Here is a 22772-nt window from a genome sequence, read left to right on the forward strand (position 1 = left end):
TAACTAATCTTGAGTGGTGGCTTTGTTTACAAAACCAATGCCGTCCTACAAATATGAACAAGTATTTAAATGATCATTAGTTCGACCCAAAACATTTAGTCCTCAGATGTAGCTAATAACAGGAAAACGTAGGACGGAAAACAGCAAGCACTTCTTGTCAGCTTCTTGATGTGATAGCACCAGACAAATATTACCTAAAATAGATTTGATATATCAGTTATGGAAGTAGTTTTACCAGTGCTGACATTCGTAACTCCTTTCTGAGTTGTGGTAGTTGGAACATAACAATGAGAATATCGTGGGCTATCTAAATAAAGGGCAGAGGTTAAAATGGTGCAGGTCTAGATGTCTTCATCTTTATCGAAACCCAGAGCACGGCCATGGCGCTGGCAAGCCAAGGCAGGTGATCAGGTTTACGAATCTGTGATGATGGAGTGAATTAACTTTTCGGTAAATTTCTCACCGTGCAGTTATCACTCTCCAGATATTGGTTTGCTAAATTATTAATTCAGTATTTGCGTTTTCATGAGATTGTATTCCGGAATTGACGTGAACACTGATGAACTGCTTCCATATTTCTGGGGCAACCCCTTGGAATCTCTGGCGCAAATAGATACAGAAGTGTTGTTTCAGATCAATAAGACCCTTCAATCGCGAGGAGCGCCTCCGTAGTATAGTTGATAGGGCGCCTGCTCGGAGAGCAGAAAGTCGTGGGTTCGATCCCAGGCCGTGTCATACCAAAAGACGTTAAAGATGGTACGTGTTGTTACTTTGCCTTGCGCTCGGTATCTCAGTGGGCCACTATAAAATCGACATCTGTCGGGACTATTACAAGCCACACACCCACACACACACGTGCATGCACGTCACTATATAAGTGCAACGTTTCACATTTCACCCACCTCACCTTTAATCGTGAACTTATGGTTTTACCTTGCATTTGAAGAGTCAGAGCGTTTGTCTGCATTCCCGTTCAAGCACACCCTTACTACGATTTATACAAGTGAACAAAATGAAGAAATCCAAATCCAAACAATGGACTCCATTCGTGTCTAGACACTCACAAGTGACAGGCGACAGCAATCTATACATTTAACTTAGCATCTATTTGACACATCTATATAATCACCTTTCAGTAATCAACCAATTGATGAATAATGACTGACACATGTAAATGAACAACTTTGGAAATCTCTTTCACGTTTTCAGCTATTTTGACGTCCTGTATCTGATGAAGATGCATAACGACACTCTGTCACTGTCACTGCCTTTCTGAGGTAGTTCTTGAGTGACCGTGAAGAATTGGTCTTTAGTAACCCATACAGTTTGACCCTCACCCTAGGAAGGTTCACAAACCAATGAACTCACGCAAAGTGAAAGTCAGTTTTTAAATAACTTGGCGCATCATTCTCTCCAAATGAAGGCGATCGTCTTAATTTGTATTCGTATTAAGTTGTCATCGTCTCTACTTTTACTTTCAGGTGAAAACATTGCTTTCGGCAAAACGGCCAAACAAAGTACTACTTATGGTGAATATGATGCAAGCAAAGCCCTTGATGAAACCTACTCGAGTAGAGGGTCGTTCACAGAAGATCACGTCCCGTCCTGGTGGGAGGTGGACCTGAGGGGCTACTTCAGTATCAGCAACATCACCCTCACAGCAGCAGACATGGGATGGAGTAAGTTAAATTAACGAAACTTGGAAAATATTAGTTATCCTTGGTGAAGTGTTAATATTCTTCAATACTTCATCACTGATCTTGTTGCGTGGGTCTAGTTGTCTTTCTTGCACCTTTGTCACATACACTTAGAAATGAACAAAGAACAGTGATATACACGTTTTTAAAATATCAGTTTCATGATACTCATTCATAGAATGGCTATCGACCTCACCTCGAGTATAGTCATGACAATAACTATAACTGTGTCGCCCAGACACATGCAGCAGGCTGTCAGAAGCACTCCATTGGCAAAATTTTGGCATGGATGACACAGGTATGTCACACAGAGCCATTGGACGTCAACTTGGCTCGTAAGAAAACACCAACAGACACGTGAAATAAAGGAAAGACCAGGGCCGAGACCAGGGCCAGACAACTGTACAGGAAGTCGGGGCTCTAGCACGTCCTGTGAGGCAACACCACTTTGCCACGAGTAAAGCTCTGAAAGAACAATGGCTTCCCAACATGCTTTTGTTCAGTAGAACCGTCCCAAACTGGCTAAAATTTGGGTTGAAGTCACGAAGGGTTATCAGACGTTCCTTGTTCACTGCTTACCAGAGCTTATCAGAGACGTCACAGATGGGAAAATACGGGTTTGGAGACACAAAAACACTGCGCATACCCCTAGGAACATTGTACTAACAGTCCCGTGTGGTGGAGGATCTGTCATGGTGTGAGGAGCAATATCTCATGACTTTAAAATGAACAAGGTAACAGTTCGAGGCAATCTCAGTGGCAAACGTTACATCCAGGACATCTTCAATCCTGTTGTTATGCCACATTTTGACATTCACGCACTTGCCACTCGACCTGTGTTTATGGACGACAACGAGAGACCCCATCGTTCTCATGCTGTGACACGACTTGCTGCTATGGTCCGCTATGAGTCCAGATTTGAGTCCATTGGAACATGTTTGGGACATTATTGGACGTCGGCTGAAGGCAAGAGATTCACTAGGACAGAATGTCAGATTTAGAGGCTGCATTGCATTCTTATTGTTCGTATAAGAAGACACACTGGTGGGGGTTAGGTGAAATATGTTTTAACGTCGCGTCCAAGACTATTGCACTGATGCCGATTTATAGTGCTAGCACACTGAGATACCATACCGCAGTTTAACATGAATGCCCCACTCAGACACAGTATACTGATTCCGAGCTGACCAGTCCATGTTTTAGCCGAGCGCCAGACAGGGTAACAACAAGTACCATCTTTTAACGTCTTTTGGTATGACGCGGCCGGGGATCGAACCCCGGACCTTCCGCTCTCCGGGCAGACGCTCTAACACTAGACCACGGAGGTGGTTACACACTGGTGGAATGGGAAGAAGGGTAGAATCTGTCATCCAAGCACAGGGCGGTTAACCTCACTACTGATATTTAGGATTATGATTATCTGTAAGTTAACAATGAACGTTTTGGACAGTAATGGTCGTTCATACCTGATCATGGAACTTCCCAGATTCATAGTTTAATGGCTGTCAATTTTGTACAATTACAGAACTGTCGCAACTGTGTTAGTAATGCAATTAAAATACTGAACCTTTGCATCAGTCTCTGTGTTTTCATTAGTCAAGAGTCTCGTCTTACACGGGATATTTAATTCTCCACCATAGGTGAGGCTTTACGCGAATGATACCTTATATCTGTTGTTGGACAGATATGGGTGCAAAACCAGGGTGTGTTTTATATCCTAACAGCATTGTCATATTTAGTCTGTAAATGAACCAAACCTGATGTGCCTTCAGTTAGCATCCAGGATCCCAGCTACACTGAATTAATGTTTCTTCATCTTTGAACATTGTGTCAATGTAACGTCATAGATGTTTACACGCAAATTAAATGTTAGCCATAGACTGAAAATCCTAACTTTACAGATATATGGAATTTATGTTATTTGTTTATTGCAGATGTTCACATGAGAAATGCCTTCGTGGAGGTGATGGACAAAGATGTCAGCCTCTGCCGTGATGTCCAGGTGGAGTGGTGTGGGAATGTGCCCAACACTGTTGCCACTGGGGAGGAGTTCACCTTCACCTGCAATGCCACATTCCCCATCCGCTTTGTCCGTGTCACGAGACCCGGAATTGATCTTTTGAATATCGGCCACATTGATGTCCAAGGGGTCGTGGCTACACAGCCATACCGTGAGTATGCTGCCATCAGGTTTAGAGTGTTATATAATTGTGTAAGGGTAAAGTATTCTGATCTACCTACCGACCCCATCTTTGATTCTCAACTAATCTTTGGGAAATACTTCCTGAATGCAATCCTGAGGTTTTGTAATGAAAGTTCCTAATCTGATTAAGCTTTCTGAATGTACATGCGCGGCTCCAGTAAACTACTACTTGAGTAGTTACCACAGCACTTGAAAGTTTCTTAATAATAAGCAATTGTAAACTTATCACGCGTATCAGAGGACTATCTCAGCCTGTGTCAAAGTATGCATAAAATATTGATTTACAGTGACGGAGTGAATGGGACATTGAATCGAGAATGGAGATTGAAAGTAGTTCCTGCAAAGTGACCTCACTTGCGACATTACACATTATGTGATGCACGTACAGTATCTTTGTCCAACAAACATTATCATTAGAAACAGAAAGGGGCTAACAAGCGCACTTTCCAGCTCTCACCTTCTACTTTCTAGGTTCCTACTACACGTCCACAGCCAACAGGAGGGTGTCCTTCCCATCCTTGACGACATCAACCGAAACAGCCGGAGCTTGTGGCATCCTTTGTCACAAAAGTCATTCTTGCATCGACTTCAGCTACAGGACCACTGCCTCAACTGAAGCTAACTGTCTGCTAACCTACAAAGTAGTACCTCTGAATTCTGTGGCAGATCACGCCTGGAGCATGTACACCCTGGCGAGCTGCCTGTAAACACCCAAACCTGAAACTTGAATCTACACCTAAAATCCGGAAGAAGTGGACTAGAATTATGGAACGATTGTCACTTCAATTTTAAACTGTAATTATCAGTTGTATCTTTGGAATTTGAAAAAGTTTCGCGCCAGCTAAAATGCCTGTGAACACGTCTTTTGGAATCAGAACATCTGTAGTATCTTTGCTGGTACAGTAATGCATACAATTCCTTGTCAATTGGATGATTTTAAGGCACCACTTTTGTTTGGTCACAGTTCTTTTAACATCGACTGTGTGACATACCCATTGTATGAACCTGTACAATCACTTTACTCTCACCACAATAATTTTAGCACAAATGCATTATTTATATTTATTGCTTATAAACAATTCATTCATCACAAATGCTATCAGATATATATTTTAGCATTTGCTCTCCCCCGATGTGAATATAGGACCAAGCTTAGAATGTGACGAAGGAGACCGGGGTTAGGGTCGGACGTTTTGGTTTAATGTAGGGAATGGATTGACTCTCCCTACATTAAGTTGCAAAGGTGAACATACGTTCTCTCAGAAGTGCGTAGCGTTACTGTAGTATAGAGTAGTGTAGTAGTTTACTGTTGACTGTAAGGTTCGCGTACCATAGAAGTTATTGTTTCCTGATGACTTCCGCTTAGCATCTATTTCCTATGTAAAGGTTTACTGGTGGTGTGGGGAATTTACACATTTCCGATCAGGCTCCCTGTCGTGTTATGCCATTTTCGTTACCCGGTATATTACTTCTGTGTTTGTTTGGACTCCACTTCAGTTTCCTGAAACAGGTTCTACCCCCTGAGACTCGTTAATGTCTGGTTTACATTGGTTGACTTTGTCGGAGTCCATTCACATTCGTCACATTGGTTGACTTTGTCGTTGTCCATTCACATTCGTAACATTGGTTGACTTTGTCGTTGTCAATGCACACATTCGTAACATTGGTTGACTTTGTCGTTGTCCATTCACATTCGTCACATTGGTTGACTTTGTCTTTGTCCATTCACATTCGTCACATTGGTTGACTTTGTCGTTGTCCATTCACATTAGTCACATTGGTTGACTTTGTCGTTGTAAATGCACACATTAGTCACATTGGTTGACTTTGTCTTTGTCCATTCACATTCGTCACATTGGTTGACTTTGTCGTTGTCAATGCACACATTCGTCACATTGGTTGACTTTGTCGTTGTCAATGCACACATTCGTCACATTGGTTGACTTTGTCGTTGTCCATTCACATTCATCACATTGGTTGACTTTGTCGTTGTCCATTCACATTCGTCACATTGGTTGACTTTGTCGTTGTCCATTCACATTCGTCACATTGGTTGACTTTGTCGTTGTCCATTCACATTAGTTTCACTTCTGTTTTGTCTTTTATCCAAATGGAACAAAAGATAGTCGAGACTGGGTATTCTCTGACGTTGAAGTTTTGTATTCAGTATACCCAGAAAGTTGCAAACTGATTTCTGTAATTCCTTTAATCATTTCCGTGTTAGTTCCTACTGGGTTTCCTGTTTGTTTCAATGTATTAGGAGATCTACAAATGTTTAGTTTCCGGCTGTTAGTTTTTCTGTTGGTTTTCTGGTGGCAAGAGATGAGTTTTGCCCAGGTTTTTACACACATAAACACATATAACTCAATGCACACACTCAATCACTAGTTCTTTTTATTCATCCCAAACCAGCACCCACTTTGAACCAGGTAATCATATGTCATAATTATAAAAATGCCTAATTGAACTGAGATTACGACCACTGGTTGAGCAGCTTCGCCATTAGCAGGTTGACATGATACACCTGTACTATTGCTGACTGCTGTCTACAGAACAATCCCACTCACTCTGTTGATTTTAAGCTCAAACTTTCATAATTCATTTCAAAATTACTTAGATTCTTAAACTCATATCAGATGCTCTTGGTGTTAGACGATAAAATTATCAGTCCTTTGATTTTGTAATTTGTTTTTTTCGTGCACAAGTAGGTTTATTTCATATCTACATGGACATGTATGTTACTGGTAAGTGAGTGAGTGTGGATGCTTTTAGGCCGCTTTTAGCAATATTGCTGCAATATCACAGCGGGGGACACCAGAAATGGGCTTTACACATTGTACCTATGTCGGGAATCAAACCCGGGGTCCTCGGCGTGACGAGCGAATGCTTTTAACCACTCGGCGACCCTACAGCCCCATGTCTGATCCCAAACTCTTATATTAACTTGTAATGCTTTTTTTAATGTGTACGTGTAAACGTAAAAAATCTACAACACTACGTGCGTTCCTCCCACAGGAAGCTGCCACGCCTGGATATAACTGAAATGTCTTCAAAGAAAACACAGTACAAACTTGACACATTTAAGCATTTCAATGAAACATCTCTCCACTTGTCTGTTCCCTGGGGAAGATCAAATACCACTTAAACATTCATGAAGTTTCTTCGTTTCATATTACATACGGTTCATTGCGATTCCCCTCCTCTAAGCGATACGACAGGTACAGGTGTGGCAGAAGAGTTTGTAAGCCTGAAAACAAAATTCATTTTGGAAGAAGGAACACTGAGTTGAGACATCTGAGGATTACTTTTCAATAAAGTGTTTGCAGTAAAAATGAGTTTTGTTTTTGTTTTGAATGTATTTATACAGTCATTATTATTCCAGTTAGAACGCGCTCTGTAAATAATCAAGTCTGGGCCTAATAATCGAGTGGTTGATATATGAGCATTGATCTACACAATTGGAATACGATGACATGCATGACCACCCGATGAGGCCTCATCTAATGACAAGCATTATGGGTTGCTGAAGACCAGTCTATCCCAGATCGTAGCGAGGGAATAAAACTGTTTCTTCACGGGTCCCATGTCTCACCGAGGTGTACCACTTCATCCATATATTGCACAAGCCAACAATAATTGAAGGTTCATGTTTTATTGTCAAACAGTATAATGCATAATATTGACAGAGGCAACAAATGTAAGAGTACACATAATATACACACAGCATATCTAAATGTCTTTGTTTTTGAAGGATCTTGTGTAATGTATTCTCACTATAACCTGTCGTAAGGTTTTTCAGTTGTTAGTTGTGTTAGTCCACAATAGTGCAGCTACATGACGGCAGTCAGTACACAATAGAGTCTGAACCAGACAGTCCAGTGACTGATCTCTTGCGCATCGTTCCACTTAACTAGGATACGATGACACTCAACCCCCAGGTCAATGAGCCTGAACACACGATCCATATTGTCACCTCTTAGGGTAAGCACAGGTTGGAAGTCTACTGCATTCTAACAAGTACATGTGATATTTGGGTGACGGAGTAGGATACGACTTGTGATACAACTTGGTCAAAAGTTGTTTGATCAGTAGTTACAACATTCAAGGCCTCAGTAAAGCTTTCTAAAGTTTTATGGTAGACATGGAAGAATTGTCAAAGTTGATGCATCAGCGACTAAAATGATTTCATAATTTGACTTGTAACATTTGTTTCTGCATTTGTTCAGGTGAACACTTGACTTGCCTTTGCATGTGTTTGTGATGGATGCCAGACGGTTGTCTTTTCTCATGCCATCACTATTTGAGAGTCATTCATAACTCAAAATGTCGACGCCAGAGAATAATCATTTTTGATTGTCTGCTAAAACAGATTCCATTGGGCCTAAAAAGGCTAAACAGTTGTGAAAATCCTATGCAAAGATTATTGAAAATCAGTGATGACATCAGGTGCTCCAAAAAAGATATGTATATCCTACACAACCAGAAGCAAAAACACATACTTGAGATAGCCGGCATCGTGTAACAGATTTTTTTATGAATAGGGAAAGGGTTTTGTCGTTCTTATGTACATGCAGCATTTTGCAATATATATCACATCAGGGAGCATCTAGGATTAGCTTCAAACAGAGTACCATCCGAGAATCCAAGGTGGGTTGACTCATAACAAGCTAATCCTCAACAACTTGTATACCCCATCTCTGGACCTGGACAAGCCTGACAAAATATTTTGTGGTTTTGTCATTTTTACAATTGAACACCACTTAACACGTCTTATATGATGGAATAAAAAACCAAACAAAAAAACCAATTATGTCTTATTTGATAAAACAACAACCCAAAAAAAATTTAAAATGCCAAAAAAATTTAAAAAACCCAATATCTTAACTATCCTATAGGTTTTTCAAGAGGAAGTACCTATGGAGGTGCGGAGGTAAGCATACATAGATTGCTTTTGCTATGTATGCAAATACACTTGAGAACAAGAGTAAGATCAACTTGTAAAATTAATGAACACAGTCTGATGAAAACAAAACATGAACAGCAATATCCATGATGACATTTTGTACAGGGAAAAGCTGCATTTGGTATGTATGACATTTTGTATAAGAGAAAGACCACCAATAATTACCTGAAACAGTTCTTAGAAAAGCTGTCAATACTCCTATTTCTTATTTTCACAAAGTTAATTCTTAGCTTTGTGTAATAATTATTGAAATGGATCCTTCTGCATGAAGTTTTAACAATCCTTTAACAAAAATGAATCATGAATATGATATCAGTATCATTCTCGAATGTCAAATCAAAAGAATTTCTAAATGCAAAATCAAACAGAGTATCATGAAATATGTGTTGAATTCAAACCTTGCAAGCAAGGAACCATACTCGTTGTGAATCTGGGATTCGAACCCATGACTGTCATGGCAAGGCTAAAGGATGACCTTGTTAAGAACACTTGGCCACTCTTGCACTTATAATGGCTGTAAATGACAAATGTTTATAAAATATATGTATATAAAGGAAGCATACTATTACAGGATATCTATCTGTAGGAACCACTTCATAACAGCAGGGTACAAAGAAATGCATGCAGCCTATTCAGAAACAAAAACACAGTCCTGCGGTGAAGAGTCAGTAAGTGTATACATACAAGTCTATCTATGCATTGCACAGATAACCGTAAGTGTCCATTGTCTACATAACCCTCTGTTGTATACAGAACCATTGTTCATTGTATATGTAACCATTGTTCATTGTATATGTAACCATCGTTCATTGTATATGTAACCATCGTTATTTGTATATGTAACCATCCATTGTACACATGACCATCCGTTGTGTACATACCAACCTTCTTTGTATATGTAAATCCATTGTATACATAACATCCATTGTACACCTAACCATCTGTTGTCTACATACCATCGAATATTGTAAACATAACCATCCGTTGTCTACATACCCATCTGTTGTCTGCATACCCATCCATTGTCTACATACCATCGTTTATTGTATACGTAACCATCCCTTGTACGCATGACCATCCATTATCTACATACCATCATCCATTGTATACAGAACCATCCATTGTATACGTAACAATCTGTTGTCAGCATAACTACCGGTTGTCTACATAACCACCCACAGCATGCACACCCATCCATTATATGTATAGCCATCTGTTGTACACACCACCGCCAGTAGCACACACAACCACCCTTTGTCTAGGTTACCATTCAGTGTATACATGCAATATAAATATATATATGCAATAATAAATATATCAACAGGGTCATGAAATCTTAAAGTCAACAAAAGACCATTGCCCTAGTGTCAACAACACACACAAGAGGCACATCAAGATAGATTCTTTACAATTTGCATTGATTGCATTGCACAGAGCCTACAACAAACCCTGAGTATATCACAAGATCACAGGTACAAATGTAGAAATAGCATTTAGTCCTCATGGTGTTGATTAGATTTTTCAAATTTTTAAGGCCAGGCCTTTTTTTAAAAATCTAACCCAGCTGACTCAAAAAAATATGATATGGTTAAAAAAAGTAATATTGAAAAGAAGTGTTTGTTCTACTCCACCAAATAGAAAATAGTAAAATGTAAATCCTCATTTACTGTCGCTATCGACATAAATAAATCACTGAAAGTACCACAATAAAAACTAGTTGAAAATTTATTTTTTCACAACTTAAAAACGCAACAAATTATTATGAAAATATTACAAAACTGTTTTTTGTATTTTTCATTTTATTGTACCAACCAACTTGATTTTTGGCGCAAACAATCAGTAACACCCCAACCCCATCAAAATGTCTGGCCTTAAGTCTCAATCAGTGGTCAGTATGAGTTAAAATGTCAGTATCAAATGTATTTCATGCCTTTTTCCAGAAGGGTGGGCACACATAGATGTCTTTCTTTAATTGTGCCCATTGGATTCAAAATTGTGCCCACTTGCACAAAGTGATCTTAGCGCTACGACTATTGTAAGCCTACCGGGTATGTTAAAGCATGGCAGATACGATCATCTTTGCACTGAGATAACTTTGTGCAAGTGGGCCCTGGTGTTTTGTCTGGCCCCCCCCCCCAAAAATTGAAAATTTGAAAAAGAGAAATAAAGACTTGATAAACACAGATTCTGCTAAACACAAACCTTTTGAAGATAAGATAAAAAAATGACCTTTTATAAAGATTTCTTAAGATATATATTTCTGCACTCAAAATGTAACCATTTTCCCCGGAAATTTTAAAACAAATTCAGTTTTTTTCCATTAACATTTTTTAATCTCTTGCACTTAGACATTTCAGGTTTGCTTTGACATGTCCACTTAATGTAGTCATAATACCATGAAAATGTTTAAAAGTGAGAATTATTTACTTATTTTGTATGTTTGAATCTCATCTAAAATATCTGGGAATCATTCAATTGCAAAATTCGATAGAATAGCTTTAAAAAAATATAAAAATTGACTATTGATTGACGGGACAAATTCTACGATTTTTCTGCAATTCTGTGGCAACATTTTCTGCAAATCACAGAATTCATCTGGGACTGGATTAGAATTCCATAAGCATTTCCTTTAGAAACCAAAGATGAAGAAACTTTTCCAAAAATGTGTAGAAGAATAATTAGACTTGCACAATGATCACAAAACCATTTTATTGTTGCTTCATGTGTGCATGCAAACTCATGTGTTGAACATACATTGAATCCATTATGATGATGTTATGGTTAGGCTTTGATATGTTAGTAAATTATGCATCATAAAACACTGTACAAATGGAGCCACCACAACCATCAGTCACAAATATCACCTCACACAGACAGACACACACACACAGACACAGACACACAGACACACACACACTACCTTTCTCCCTACTGGAATGGTATGTACAATATTGATCTGTGGCATAATTTGCAGAGTCATCAATTTAGCTACATCATCCCCAATTTCTATATACAAAACATAAACTTGTTGAATCATAAAAGGCCAAACTTAACCTGCATTCAAGAAATGGTACTCTTAAATAAATAACAAAACAGAAACTATAAAAACTAGAGCAGGTTCTTTCCCAAGAATAGAACATGGCTCACATACAATTCTAAAAGTTGATACATATTCAGGAAATGTTTCTAGATTTTTATTTATCAAATCAAATCAAAATAATTGCCACCAGTGCCAAGCCTGTGCTCATTCTTTCTATTCTGGTTGATGAAGCTAAAGTGATGACCAAAAATGGATACAAAACAAAATCAAGTTTCGTCCAACTTGTTACATTCCCAGTGGATGCTGCTGAAAGAGACCGCCATTTCCAACAACATCTTGTGAGATCTGCGCCAAACTGTCAAAGTTCTGCCTTGACTGCTTGTTATTGCAAGCAGCCAAATTGGTCGTGATTCTTTCTGCAGCCTGCAACAAAAAATATATGGAAATGAAACTCTGACATTGCATGACAACGTGCATATTTATAACGTGCCAAGTCCACACTGTATTGTATGTTCAAAGCGCTACATTATTACCCCAGTAAACGGATCAACGTGCACTCAGTTTTTATTCTCAGCTCCCTGGGGAATGAATATACAACACACCCTGCCTATTGGGTGCTAGAAGGTTAACTGTCACATTACTATCTCATCCTACCGGGTACCCATTCTCTGCTGGGTAAACAAAGGAATGTTTTGAACAAAGTCACTTACCTAAGGTGAGAGAGTGAGAGAGTGAGCATTGTTTTATGCTGCTTTTAGCAATATTCCAGAAACACCATTAAAATGGGCTTCACACATTGTGCCCACATGGGGAATCAAACCTGGGTCTTGAGCATGACAACGCTTCAACCACGAGGCTACCGCACCGGCCCCATTTTCCTAAGGAGACACCACATGTGCATCAGTGTGGGGTATGAAACTCTCAGGAGTCAAGCTGCCAAACCCGGTCATCCATCCAACTGATCCCCAGTGATGTCCTGTGCCCTGTGCACAGAACCACTGGCATACCAAGTTAGCAAACACGCTGACCACTACGATACCTTATCAACCCGTAAATGTGCTCTCATAACCGGTGTTTGTTCGGCAATAATTGAACCAGAAAAACTTCAAGCCTTACCTCATCACAGAAGACATTCACTATAAGTTTCTCGTGTTGGGCGGACTGGTGATGTTGGTTGAGGCTCCGTGAGGCGCGGGACAGGGACGATACCATGCCATAGATGTCAATGGCAGAGTCGGCAATCCTCTTGAGGACGAACTGTTCATCTGGAACAATACATAACAAGAATTTATGGTCTGTCTATATTTCAACGATGCACTCTGCAATATTCCAGCTATATGACGGTGGTCTGAAAATAATCCAGTGATTGACATCATGAGCATTGATCTATGCAATTGGGATCTGATGACAAGCATTGTCTGACCACCGGATCCCGCTAGTCGCCTCTTACAACAAGCATGGTTGCTGAAATCCAATTCTAACACGGGTGAATCTGTAACTGATCCTTTGATATTTTTATATGACACAGAATAGCACCTTGTCATCCCCCACGTCTCAAGCAAACTCCATACCTATGATTTGTTTGTTGAACTTAATGAGCACATCTTCCACTGTTCCTCCAAACTCCTCGATCGCTTTGGCAGTCTGCAAATATAGACGTACATGAAATGCATTCAAACAGGCATATTTCCTAATAACTTGATAGTAGCCTGCAAAATAAACCAGCGATTGATGTCCATTTAGTCACCTTGTTTGACACATGTAGGTTGCTTGTGATGCGCAACAGGAGCAAGAACAATGGTTATGGTCACTCCCATCATACAACATAGTGCTGCTTCGGGCACAGAAGTTTTGAGATGTGGCAGCTGTGTCTGTATTGTCAGTGTAACACCAGCCACTGCCTTGTATTGTCATGGTTACAGTAGCCACTGCATCTTGTATTGTCAGTGTAACAGTAGCCACTACATCTTGTATTGTCAGTGTAACACCAGCCACTGTCTTGTATTGTCATGGTTACAGTAGCCACTGCATCTTGTATTGTCATGGTTACAGTAGCCGATGCATCTTGTATTGTCAGTGTTACAGTAGCCACTGCATCTTGTATTGTCAGTGTAAAAGTAGCCACTGCATCTTGTATTGTCATGGTAACAGTAGCCACTGCATCTTGTATTGTCATGGTAACAGTAGCCACTGCATCTTGTATTGTCATGGTTACAGTAGCCACTGCATCTTGTATTGTCAGTGTTACAGTAGCCACTGCATCTTGTATTGTCATGGCAACAATAGCCACTGCATCTTGTATTGTCATGGTAACAGTAACCACTGCATCTCGTATTGTCAGTGTAACAGTAGCCACTGCATCTTGTATTGTCAGTGTAACAGTAGCCACTGCATCTTGTATTGTCATGGTAACAGTAACCACTGCATCTCGTATTGTCAGTGTAACAGTAGCCACTGCATCTTGTATTGTCAGTGTAACAGTAGCCACTGCATCTTGTATTGTCATGGTTACAGTAGCCACTGCATCTTCTATTGTCATGGTTACAGTAGCCACTGCATCTTGTATTGTCAGTGTAACAGTAGCCACTGCATCTTGTATTGTCATGGTAACAGTAGCCACTGCATCTTGTATTGTCATGGTAACAGTAGCCACTGCATCTTGTATTGTCATGGTTACAGTAGCCACTGCATCTTGTATTGTCAGTGTAACAGTAGCCACTGCATCTTGTATTGTCATGGTTACAGTAGCCACTGCATCTTGTATTGTCAGTGTAACAGTAGCCACTGCATCTTGTATTGTCATGGTTACAGTAGCCACTGCATCTTGTATTGTCATGGTAACAGTAGCCACTGCATCTTGTATTGTCAGTGTAAAAGTAGCCACTGCATCTTGTACTGTCATTGTTACAGTAGCCACTGCATCTTGTATTGTCAGTGTAACAGTAGCCACTGCATCTTGTTTTGTCATGGTAACAGTAGCCACTGCATCTTGTATTGTCATGGTAACAGTAGCCACTGCATCTTGTATTGTCATGGTAACGGTAGCCACTGCATCTTGTATTGTCATGGTTACAGTAGCCACTGCATCTTGTATTGTCAGTGTAACAGTAGCCACTGCATCTTGTATTGTCATGGTTACAGTAGCCACTGCATCTTGTATTGTCAGTGTAACAGTAGCCACTGCATCTTGTATTGTCATGGTAACGGTAGCCACTGCATCTTGTATTGTCATGGTTACAGTAGCCACTGCATCTTGTATTGTCAGTGTAACAGTAGCCACTGCATCTTGTATTGTCAGTGTAACAGTAGCCACTGCATCTTGTATTGTCAGTGTAAGAGTAGCCACTGCATCTTGTATTGTCATGGTAACAGTAGCCACTGCATCTTGTATTGTCATGGTTACAGTAGCCACTGCATCTTGTATTGTCATGGTAACAGTAGCCACTGCATCTTGTATTGTCATTGTAACAGTAGCCACTGCATCTTGTATTGTCATGATTACAGTAGCCACTGCATCTTGTATTGTCAGTGTAACAGTAGCCACTGCATCTTGTATTGTCATGGTTACAGTATCCACTGCATCTTGTATTGTCAGTGTAACAGTAGCCACTGCATCTTGTATTGTCAGTGTAACAGTAGCCACTGCATCTTGTATTGTCATGGTTACAGTAGCCACTGCATCTTGTATTGTCAGTGTAACAGTAGCCACTGCATCTTGTATTGTCATGGTTACAGTAGCCACTGCATCTTGTATTGTCAGTGTAACAGTAGCCACTGCATCTTGTATTGTCATGGTTACAGTAGCCACTGCATCTTGTATTGTCAGTGTAACAGTAGCCACTGCATCTTGTATTGTCATGGTAACAGTAGCCACTGCATCTTGTATTGTCATGGTTACAGTAGCCACTGCATCTTGTATTGTCATGGTAACAGTAGCCACTGCATCTTGTATTGTCATGGTTACAGTAGCCACTGCATCTTGTATTGTCAGTGTAACAGTAGCCACTGCATCTTGTATTGTCATGGTTACAGTAGCCACTGCATCTTGTATTGTCATGGTTACAGTAGCCACTGCATCTTGTATTGTCATGGTTACAGTAGCCACTGCATCTTGTATTGTCATGGTTACAGTAGCCACTGCATCTTGTATTGTCAGTGTAACAGTAGCCACTGCATCTTGTATTGTCATGGTTACAGTAGCCACTGCATCTTGTATTGTCATGGTTACAGTAGCCACTGCATCTTGTATTGTCAGTGTAACAGTAGCCACTGCATCTTGTATTGTCATGGTTACAGTAGCCACTGCATCTTGTATTGTCAGTGTAACAGTAGCCACTGCATCTTGTATTGTCATGGTTACAGTAGCCACTGCATCTTGTATTGTCAGTGTAACAGTAGCCACTGCATCTTGTATTGTCATGGTAACAGTAGCCACTGCATCTTGTATTGTCATGGTTACAGTAGCCACTGCATCTTGTATTGTCATGGTAACAGTAGCCACTGCATCTTGTATTGTCATGGTTACAGTAGCCACTGCATCTTGTATTGTCAGTGTAACAGTAGCCACTGCATCTTGTATTGTCATGGTTACAGTAGCCACTGCATCTTGTATTGTCATGGTTACAGTAGCCACTGCATCTTGTATTGTCATGGTAACAGTAGCCACTGCATCTTGTATTGTCATGGTTACAGTAGCCACTGCATCTTGTATTGTCAGTGTAACAGTAGCCACTGCATCTTGTATTGTCATGGTTACAGTAGCCACTGCATCTTGTATTGTCATGGTTACAGTAGCCACTGCATCTTGTATTGTCAGTGTAACAGTAGCCACTGCATCTTGTATTGTCATGGTTACAGTAGCCACTGCATCTTGTATTGTCATGGTTACAGGAGCCACTGCATCTTGTATTGTCAGTGTAACAGTAGCCACTGCATCTTGTATTGTCATGGTTACAGTAGCCACTGCATCTTGTATTGTCAGTGTAACAGTAGCCACTGCATCTTGTATTGTCAGTGTAACAGTAGCCACTGCATCTTGTATTGTCATGGTTACAGTAGCCACTGCATCTTGTATTGTCATGGTTACAGTAGCCACTGCATCTTGTATTGTCATGGTTACAGTAGCCACTGCAAGGTTCATTCAGATATGAAACACTAAAATTTAAGGCTTTTCAAGGCTGCCAACTGTCACTGTCAAGGCTTTTTTAGTTGGGTTATTAGCCTGAGTCTGTCAATGATTTATGGAATCCAGCATACTATATAGTAGTTGTAAGACCTTAAGGGAAAGGCAGCATGACCATCACACATTTTCAAACATGATTATTTTTTAACCAACAGAAACATATGTTTCGATTATGTCTGTCATGAATTCTTCAGGGTCTTTGGCACACAAATCTTTCACATATTTTTTGTGCTCTAATTCTTTAATTGACAAGCATATGTGAATATGTACACATTCAAGGCTTTTCAAGCTAATTTGGTGATTTTCAAGGCTTTTCAAAGTTGACACTACAAATCAGGACCTTAAAATTAAAGGACCAAACACTGCACTGTGTCTTGCGTTGTCATGGTAACTGTAGCCATGATGTTCTGTATTGTAATCATGACAGTAGCAGCTCAGTATTTACAATCATGCAGCATGTTACAACAATCTGACTCATGACTCACCTTACTGCCTGCGGCCTGCAGATCAGGGTGGACAAACTGACTCAGTGACTGCCCAGAGCTCATGCCAACCATGCTGTAGGAGGAGGAAAAATAATTTTCTTTAATTATGTATAATTTTTCAAATAGTTTTTGTAATTTGTTGCTTTATTCCACAGTCAGCAATCTCATGGGGGCCTTATTAACCAGGTCCGGACGGAAAGAATGGTGCACGATGACATGCATTCATCAAGCCACAGAGCTTGACCCGTTCAACGTCCTCTGTCCTAGTGGGACGAAGACATGCATTGAGCAAGCCACAGAGCTTGACACCGGATCAACGTCCTCTGTCCTTGGGGGACGATGACAAGCATTCAGCAAGCCACAGAGCTTGACACCAGATCAACATCCCATACCCTTGGGGGACGATGACAAGCAATCAGCAAGACACAGAGCTTGATCCCGGATCAACGTCCTCTGTCCTTGAAGGACGATGACAAGCAATCTGCAAGCCACAGAGCTTGACACCAGATCAACGTCCCATGTCCTTGAAGGACGATGACAAGCAATCAGCAAGCCACAGCAAGCCACAGAGATTGACACCTGATCAACGGCCCATGTCCTTGTGGGACGATGACAAGCATTCAGCAAGCCACAGAGCTTGACACCAGATCAACATCCCATGTCCTTGGTGGACGATGACAAGCAATCAGCAAGTCACAGAGCTTGACCCCGGATCAACATCCCATGTCCTTGAGGGACGAATGACAAGCATTCAGCAACCACAGAGTTCGACACTGGATCAACTTCTTGTTTCTTACGATGGGGACCGGGGAAACCCCAGCATTGTTCCGAGTGGCTAAAGAAACAAGAGAATGCTTCAGCCACATCCCTGCCCGGCCACCCTATCTATCTCAACTTGCCGTACATGGCAATCTCAATGAGGAAAAGAGTTTCATGCCTCTTTCAGCTTTTAGTTTTATTCTTGAATTTGCAGTCATTAAATCAGATGTTTCATCCATTGTCATACATCTCCTTGTGCAGAATGACAAGCACTCGATGATGTCCCATCAGGTAAATCCTGAGTGAACGATGACACTCCAACAAAAATTAAATGAAAGGTGCATCGGTGTTGAGCCTATCGGATGTCAGCTTTCTTTAGTCATTTGGCTGCACTATATTCTTAATTTAGTCATTTAGACATTTCAGTCTGAACAATAGGAATCCAACACTCTAAGTCAACGACAGGTATGGAATTTATCCAAAAATGGCAACTAGACCGAATAGTGATAATATATAGCAAAAGCCCCCAAAATGTTTGAAATTCCACTTGACACCTTCACACATTAACAATGTGGAGGGATATAGAAGGGACATAATTCATAATAGCTACTTGTGGCGCTATGAAATCCAGCCTACTTTGGCAAGGGAGGAAACTGGACTTCTATGGTCAGTTAACTCCCTTGCCTCGGGAAGATGCATGGCTTCATGTGGGAGGAAGCAAATTTGGAGAGGTCATGGGGTGATGAAGTGAATGTTACCATGGTAACATCTTACCGCTTGGCTCTCTTGGACCCCATGTTGAAAAGTACCCCTACATTGGCTGCTGGATTCTTCAGGGCTTTCTGTACCTCCTTCAGCTGACCTCCGGCATACTGAAGGTCAAAGTTCAAAGGTCATAATTCACTCAACTGACATCAAGGGCAATCAGGTAATCACAACAGCCACCTCTTTAAGTGGCAATTCAAGGGACCTGCCAGTTCCGAATTCAACTGATCTACCTTTGTTTGTCTACTTTTCAGGAATTCTACAAAAACACATTTGTTGGTCTACTTTTTTTAGGAATTCTACAAATACACATTTGTTGGTCTACTTTTCAGAAATTCTAACAAATACACATTTGTTGGTCTATTTTTTTTTAGGAATTCTACAAATACACATTTGTTGGTCTACTTTTCAGGAATTCTACAAATACACATTTGTTGGTCTACTTTTTTTTAGGAATTCTACAAATACACATTTGTTGGTCTACTTTTCAGGAATTCTACAAATACACATTTGTTGGTCTACTTTTCAGGAATTCTACAAATACACATTTGTTGGTCTACTTTTCAGGAATTCTACAAATACACATTTGTTGGTCTACTTTTCAGGAATTCTACAAGTACACATTTGTTGGTCTACTTTTCAGGAATTCTTCAAATACACATTTGTTGGTCTACTTTTCAGGAATTCTACAAATACACATTTATTGGTCTACTTTTCAGGAATTCTACAAGTGCACATTTGTTGGTCTACTTTTCAGGAATTCTACAAATACACATTTGTTGGTCTACTTTTCAGGAATTCTACAAATACACATTTGTTGGTCTACTTTTCAGGAATTCTACTTATCAACTTTAGTTGATCTAGGCATCTTGAAAGCCACTGATCGAATGTGTGATTCCACTGTTTTCCTCCCAAGTCAAATTATCTCGGAGCCATCAGCACTTATGGAAAAATAACACTTAATGCCTACAGCTAATATTTATCAGGATAACTTCCATTGACCAGTCAGGTCAAGTTGTTACTGCAGCAAAGCACATCATGTCTGTCTCACAGCTGTGAGGATAGGGCTGGAGGACCCTCACCTGAATTCCTGTCAATGCTACGAAGAGGCGCAGGATGTCATTAGTTCCCTCAAAGATGCGGAAGATACGAAGGTCTCTCATCACTCTCTCCAAACCTGTGTCCTGAAACATGCGTGAGTTTCTTAGGATATAGATTATGAGCAGGTCCATGACCTAAGTTTTCATTTGAATTTGTAATATTGTCTCTTTAACTCATTTAAGCCATACTTGCAAAATCAAAACTTACAGGTGTAGGAATAAAAGGAGGATTGTGGTCTGTCATTTTGCAATAAACCTATTCACAATTTCAAGGATTTCTTGTAATAAAATCAATTATTGTGGGTAACAGAGGGCCTTTTCAAACCTTTTGGCTAGAGCTGATCATAGTGACTGTTTTCTTACCCTCATGAAACCCATCCCTCCCAGGATTTGTATAGCTTCATCTGCACAGAACCAGGCTGCTTCCTGAAATAGTTGTCATGGTTACAAAGACCGTGACTGGCATTGAAGGCTGAGTATTCTTGAGTATCAGGGGCCAATCAGAAGCTCTTGACATAAGTGCCCTGCATGAACTGAGACACTGTTGTGTAAAGTCACACTTAGCAATATTCCAGCCGTATGATTGTTTGTTTGTTGTTTAACGCCGCATTCAACAATATTCGAACCATAAGACGGCAGTCTGTATACATGGTAAATAATCAAGTCTTAACCAGACAATCCAGTGATTGTCATCATGAGTATCGACCCATGCAATTGGGATACGATGACATGCATCAACCAAGTCAGCAAGCCTGACCATCCGATCCTGTAAGTCGCCTCATACGACAAGCATAGTCGCCTTTTACGGCAAGCACGGGTTGCTGAAGACCTATTCTACCCGGGAATCTTCATGGGTTTCCAGATGTATGGCTGAAGCCTGTAAATAACTGAGTCTGAAGCAGTAAACTCCAGTGACTGATATTGTGAGCAACAATCCCTGACATTGGGTTAAGATGGTGGAGACTTAGTTAAGTGTCATCCATGTCCCAATCATAGGCTGCTGGGGCATGTTGACCCCACACAATTTTAATTTTTGTTCAAAGCTTTCTGGCTGAGTGAAAACTGATTGGATATGTGACTACCAGTGCAGACGGAGAGAAGGTATACGTACAGAGGCATATATCTTGCTGATAGCCGCCTCAATCTGAAACTCTGTGGAGCCCTGGTCCATGTTTGCAGAAACCATGTATGCCATTGACTGTTGAACAAACAAATGTACACAAGGGATGTCATTGTACATCAAGTATTAATGTTGCTACTGTATCGATACAAATTTATGAATATTAATTCACTGCCAAACGAAATGTTTACACTTGTTAAAATTACCATGGTAATCACAGGAAACTGTTATATAAACCCATAATGTAGGGCTGTAGTGTTAGATCTGTAGTGTTAGATCTGTAGTGTTAGATCCGTAGTGTTAGATCCGTAGTGTTAGATCCATAGTGTTAGATCCGTAGTGTTAGATCCGTAGTGTTAGATCAGTAGTGTTAGATCTGTAGTGTTAGATTCGTAGTGTTAGATTCGTAGTGTTAGATCTGTAGTGTTAGATCCGTAGTGTTAGATCTGTAGTGTTAGATCGATAGTGTTAGACCTGGGCAGGTTCAGAACAACACTCAAAAGCTTTACAAGTCTGGGTGTAATGGATGTCCTTGTAATGTTAAAACACTGGTGAAAATCAGGAAAGCCGACAGGAATTTGTACTAGCTCCAGGCTAGCAGGCTAGTGTGAATTGTCAGACCCGTAGTGTTAGACCGTAGTACAAGTAGATAGCATCTGATCCTACCGGGTACCCATTCGCAAGTCTTACCTCGGTGACATACTGCATCATGGTCATGCGGGCAATCTTCTCCTGGATAGCGCCATAGGAGTCGATCCTCTTTCCAAACTGAGTTCTCTGAGAGGCATGCTCCACCTGTAAACAGCAGACAGAGGTGAGCTGACATGGGGGTCCAACGTCGAGTGAGTGAGTGAGTGAGTGAGTGAGTGAGTGAGTGAGTGAGTCAACAGTATTCTGGTTATATCACGGCTTTGTCAGCGTAATGAAGCAGGAAATCCAGAATTGAAGCAGGTCGTACGTGTTTACAAATTTGGTGAAAATTGCAGGCCTCACTTCATTCCGTTTGTAAAATCCCTTCAATGGTCACCAGCAATTCTGTTTTTTTTATATCTGCTAGCCGAAGCACAAGAAAATACCAGACATTAAAATAATCTACAGCACAAGAAATACCAGGCACTAAAAATAAACTAGAGCACAAAAAATACCAGACACTAAAATAAACTAGAGCACAAGAAATACCAGACACTAAAATAGACTAGAGCACAAGAAAATACCAGACACTAAAATAAACTAGAGCACAAAAAATACCAGACACTAAAATAAACTAGAGCACAAGAAATACCAGACACTAAAATAGACTAGAGCACAAGAAAATACCAGACACTAAAATAAACTAGAGCACAAGAAAATACCAGACACTAAAATAAACTAGAGCACAAGAAATACCAGACACTAAAATATACTTGAGCACAATAAAATACCAGACATTAAAATAAACTAGAGCACAAGAAAATACCA

General features: G+C 40.3%; 2 protein-coding genes across 2 annotated transcripts in view; one reads left to right on the plus strand and one right to left on the minus strand.

The window, feature by feature from the left end:
- The window catches only part of LOC139448274 (uncharacterized), a 29797-nt gene extending 24753 nt beyond the window's left edge, over nucleotides 1-5044 (plus strand). Inside the window, exons 2-4 of the mRNA XM_071229808.1 lie at nucleotides 1482-1679; nucleotides 3632-3868; nucleotides 4372-5044. Coding sequence (XP_071085909.1) covers nucleotides 1482-1679; nucleotides 3632-3868; nucleotides 4372-4607 — 671 coding nt within the window. The 3' untranslated portion in view covers nucleotides 4608-5044. The remainder of the gene's footprint in view (nucleotides 1-1481; nucleotides 1680-3631; nucleotides 3869-4371) is intronic.
- A 3741-nt stretch (nucleotides 5045-8785) lies between these two features.
- Nucleotides 8786-22772, minus strand: part of LOC139447654 (very long-chain specific acyl-CoA dehydrogenase, mitochondrial-like) — a 29603-nt gene continuing 15616 nt past the window's right edge. The window contains exons 12-20 of the mRNA XM_071229081.1: nucleotides 22005-22109; nucleotides 21306-21392; nucleotides 20558-20620; nucleotides 20177-20278; nucleotides 19104-19201; nucleotides 17571-17643; nucleotides 13475-13547; nucleotides 13020-13168; nucleotides 8786-12326 (exon numbers count right to left, since the gene is read on the minus strand). Of these exons, the coding sequence (XP_071085182.1) occupies nucleotides 12189-12326; nucleotides 13020-13168; nucleotides 13475-13547; nucleotides 17571-17643; nucleotides 19104-19201; nucleotides 20177-20278; nucleotides 20558-20620; nucleotides 21306-21392; nucleotides 22005-22109 (888 nt within the window). The 3' untranslated portion in view covers nucleotides 8786-12188. The remainder of the gene's footprint in view (nucleotides 12327-13019; nucleotides 13169-13474; nucleotides 13548-17570; nucleotides 17644-19103; nucleotides 19202-20176; nucleotides 20279-20557; nucleotides 20621-21305; nucleotides 21393-22004; nucleotides 22110-22772) is intronic.

The sequence above is a fragment of the Haliotis cracherodii genome, unplaced genomic scaffold, assembly GCF_022045235.1.
Source record: "Haliotis cracherodii isolate W230 unplaced genomic scaffold, xgHalCrac1.p SCAF_7, whole genome shotgun sequence".
NCBI classification, from domain to species: Eukaryota; Metazoa; Mollusca; class Gastropoda; order Lepetellida; family Haliotidae; genus Haliotis; species Haliotis cracherodii.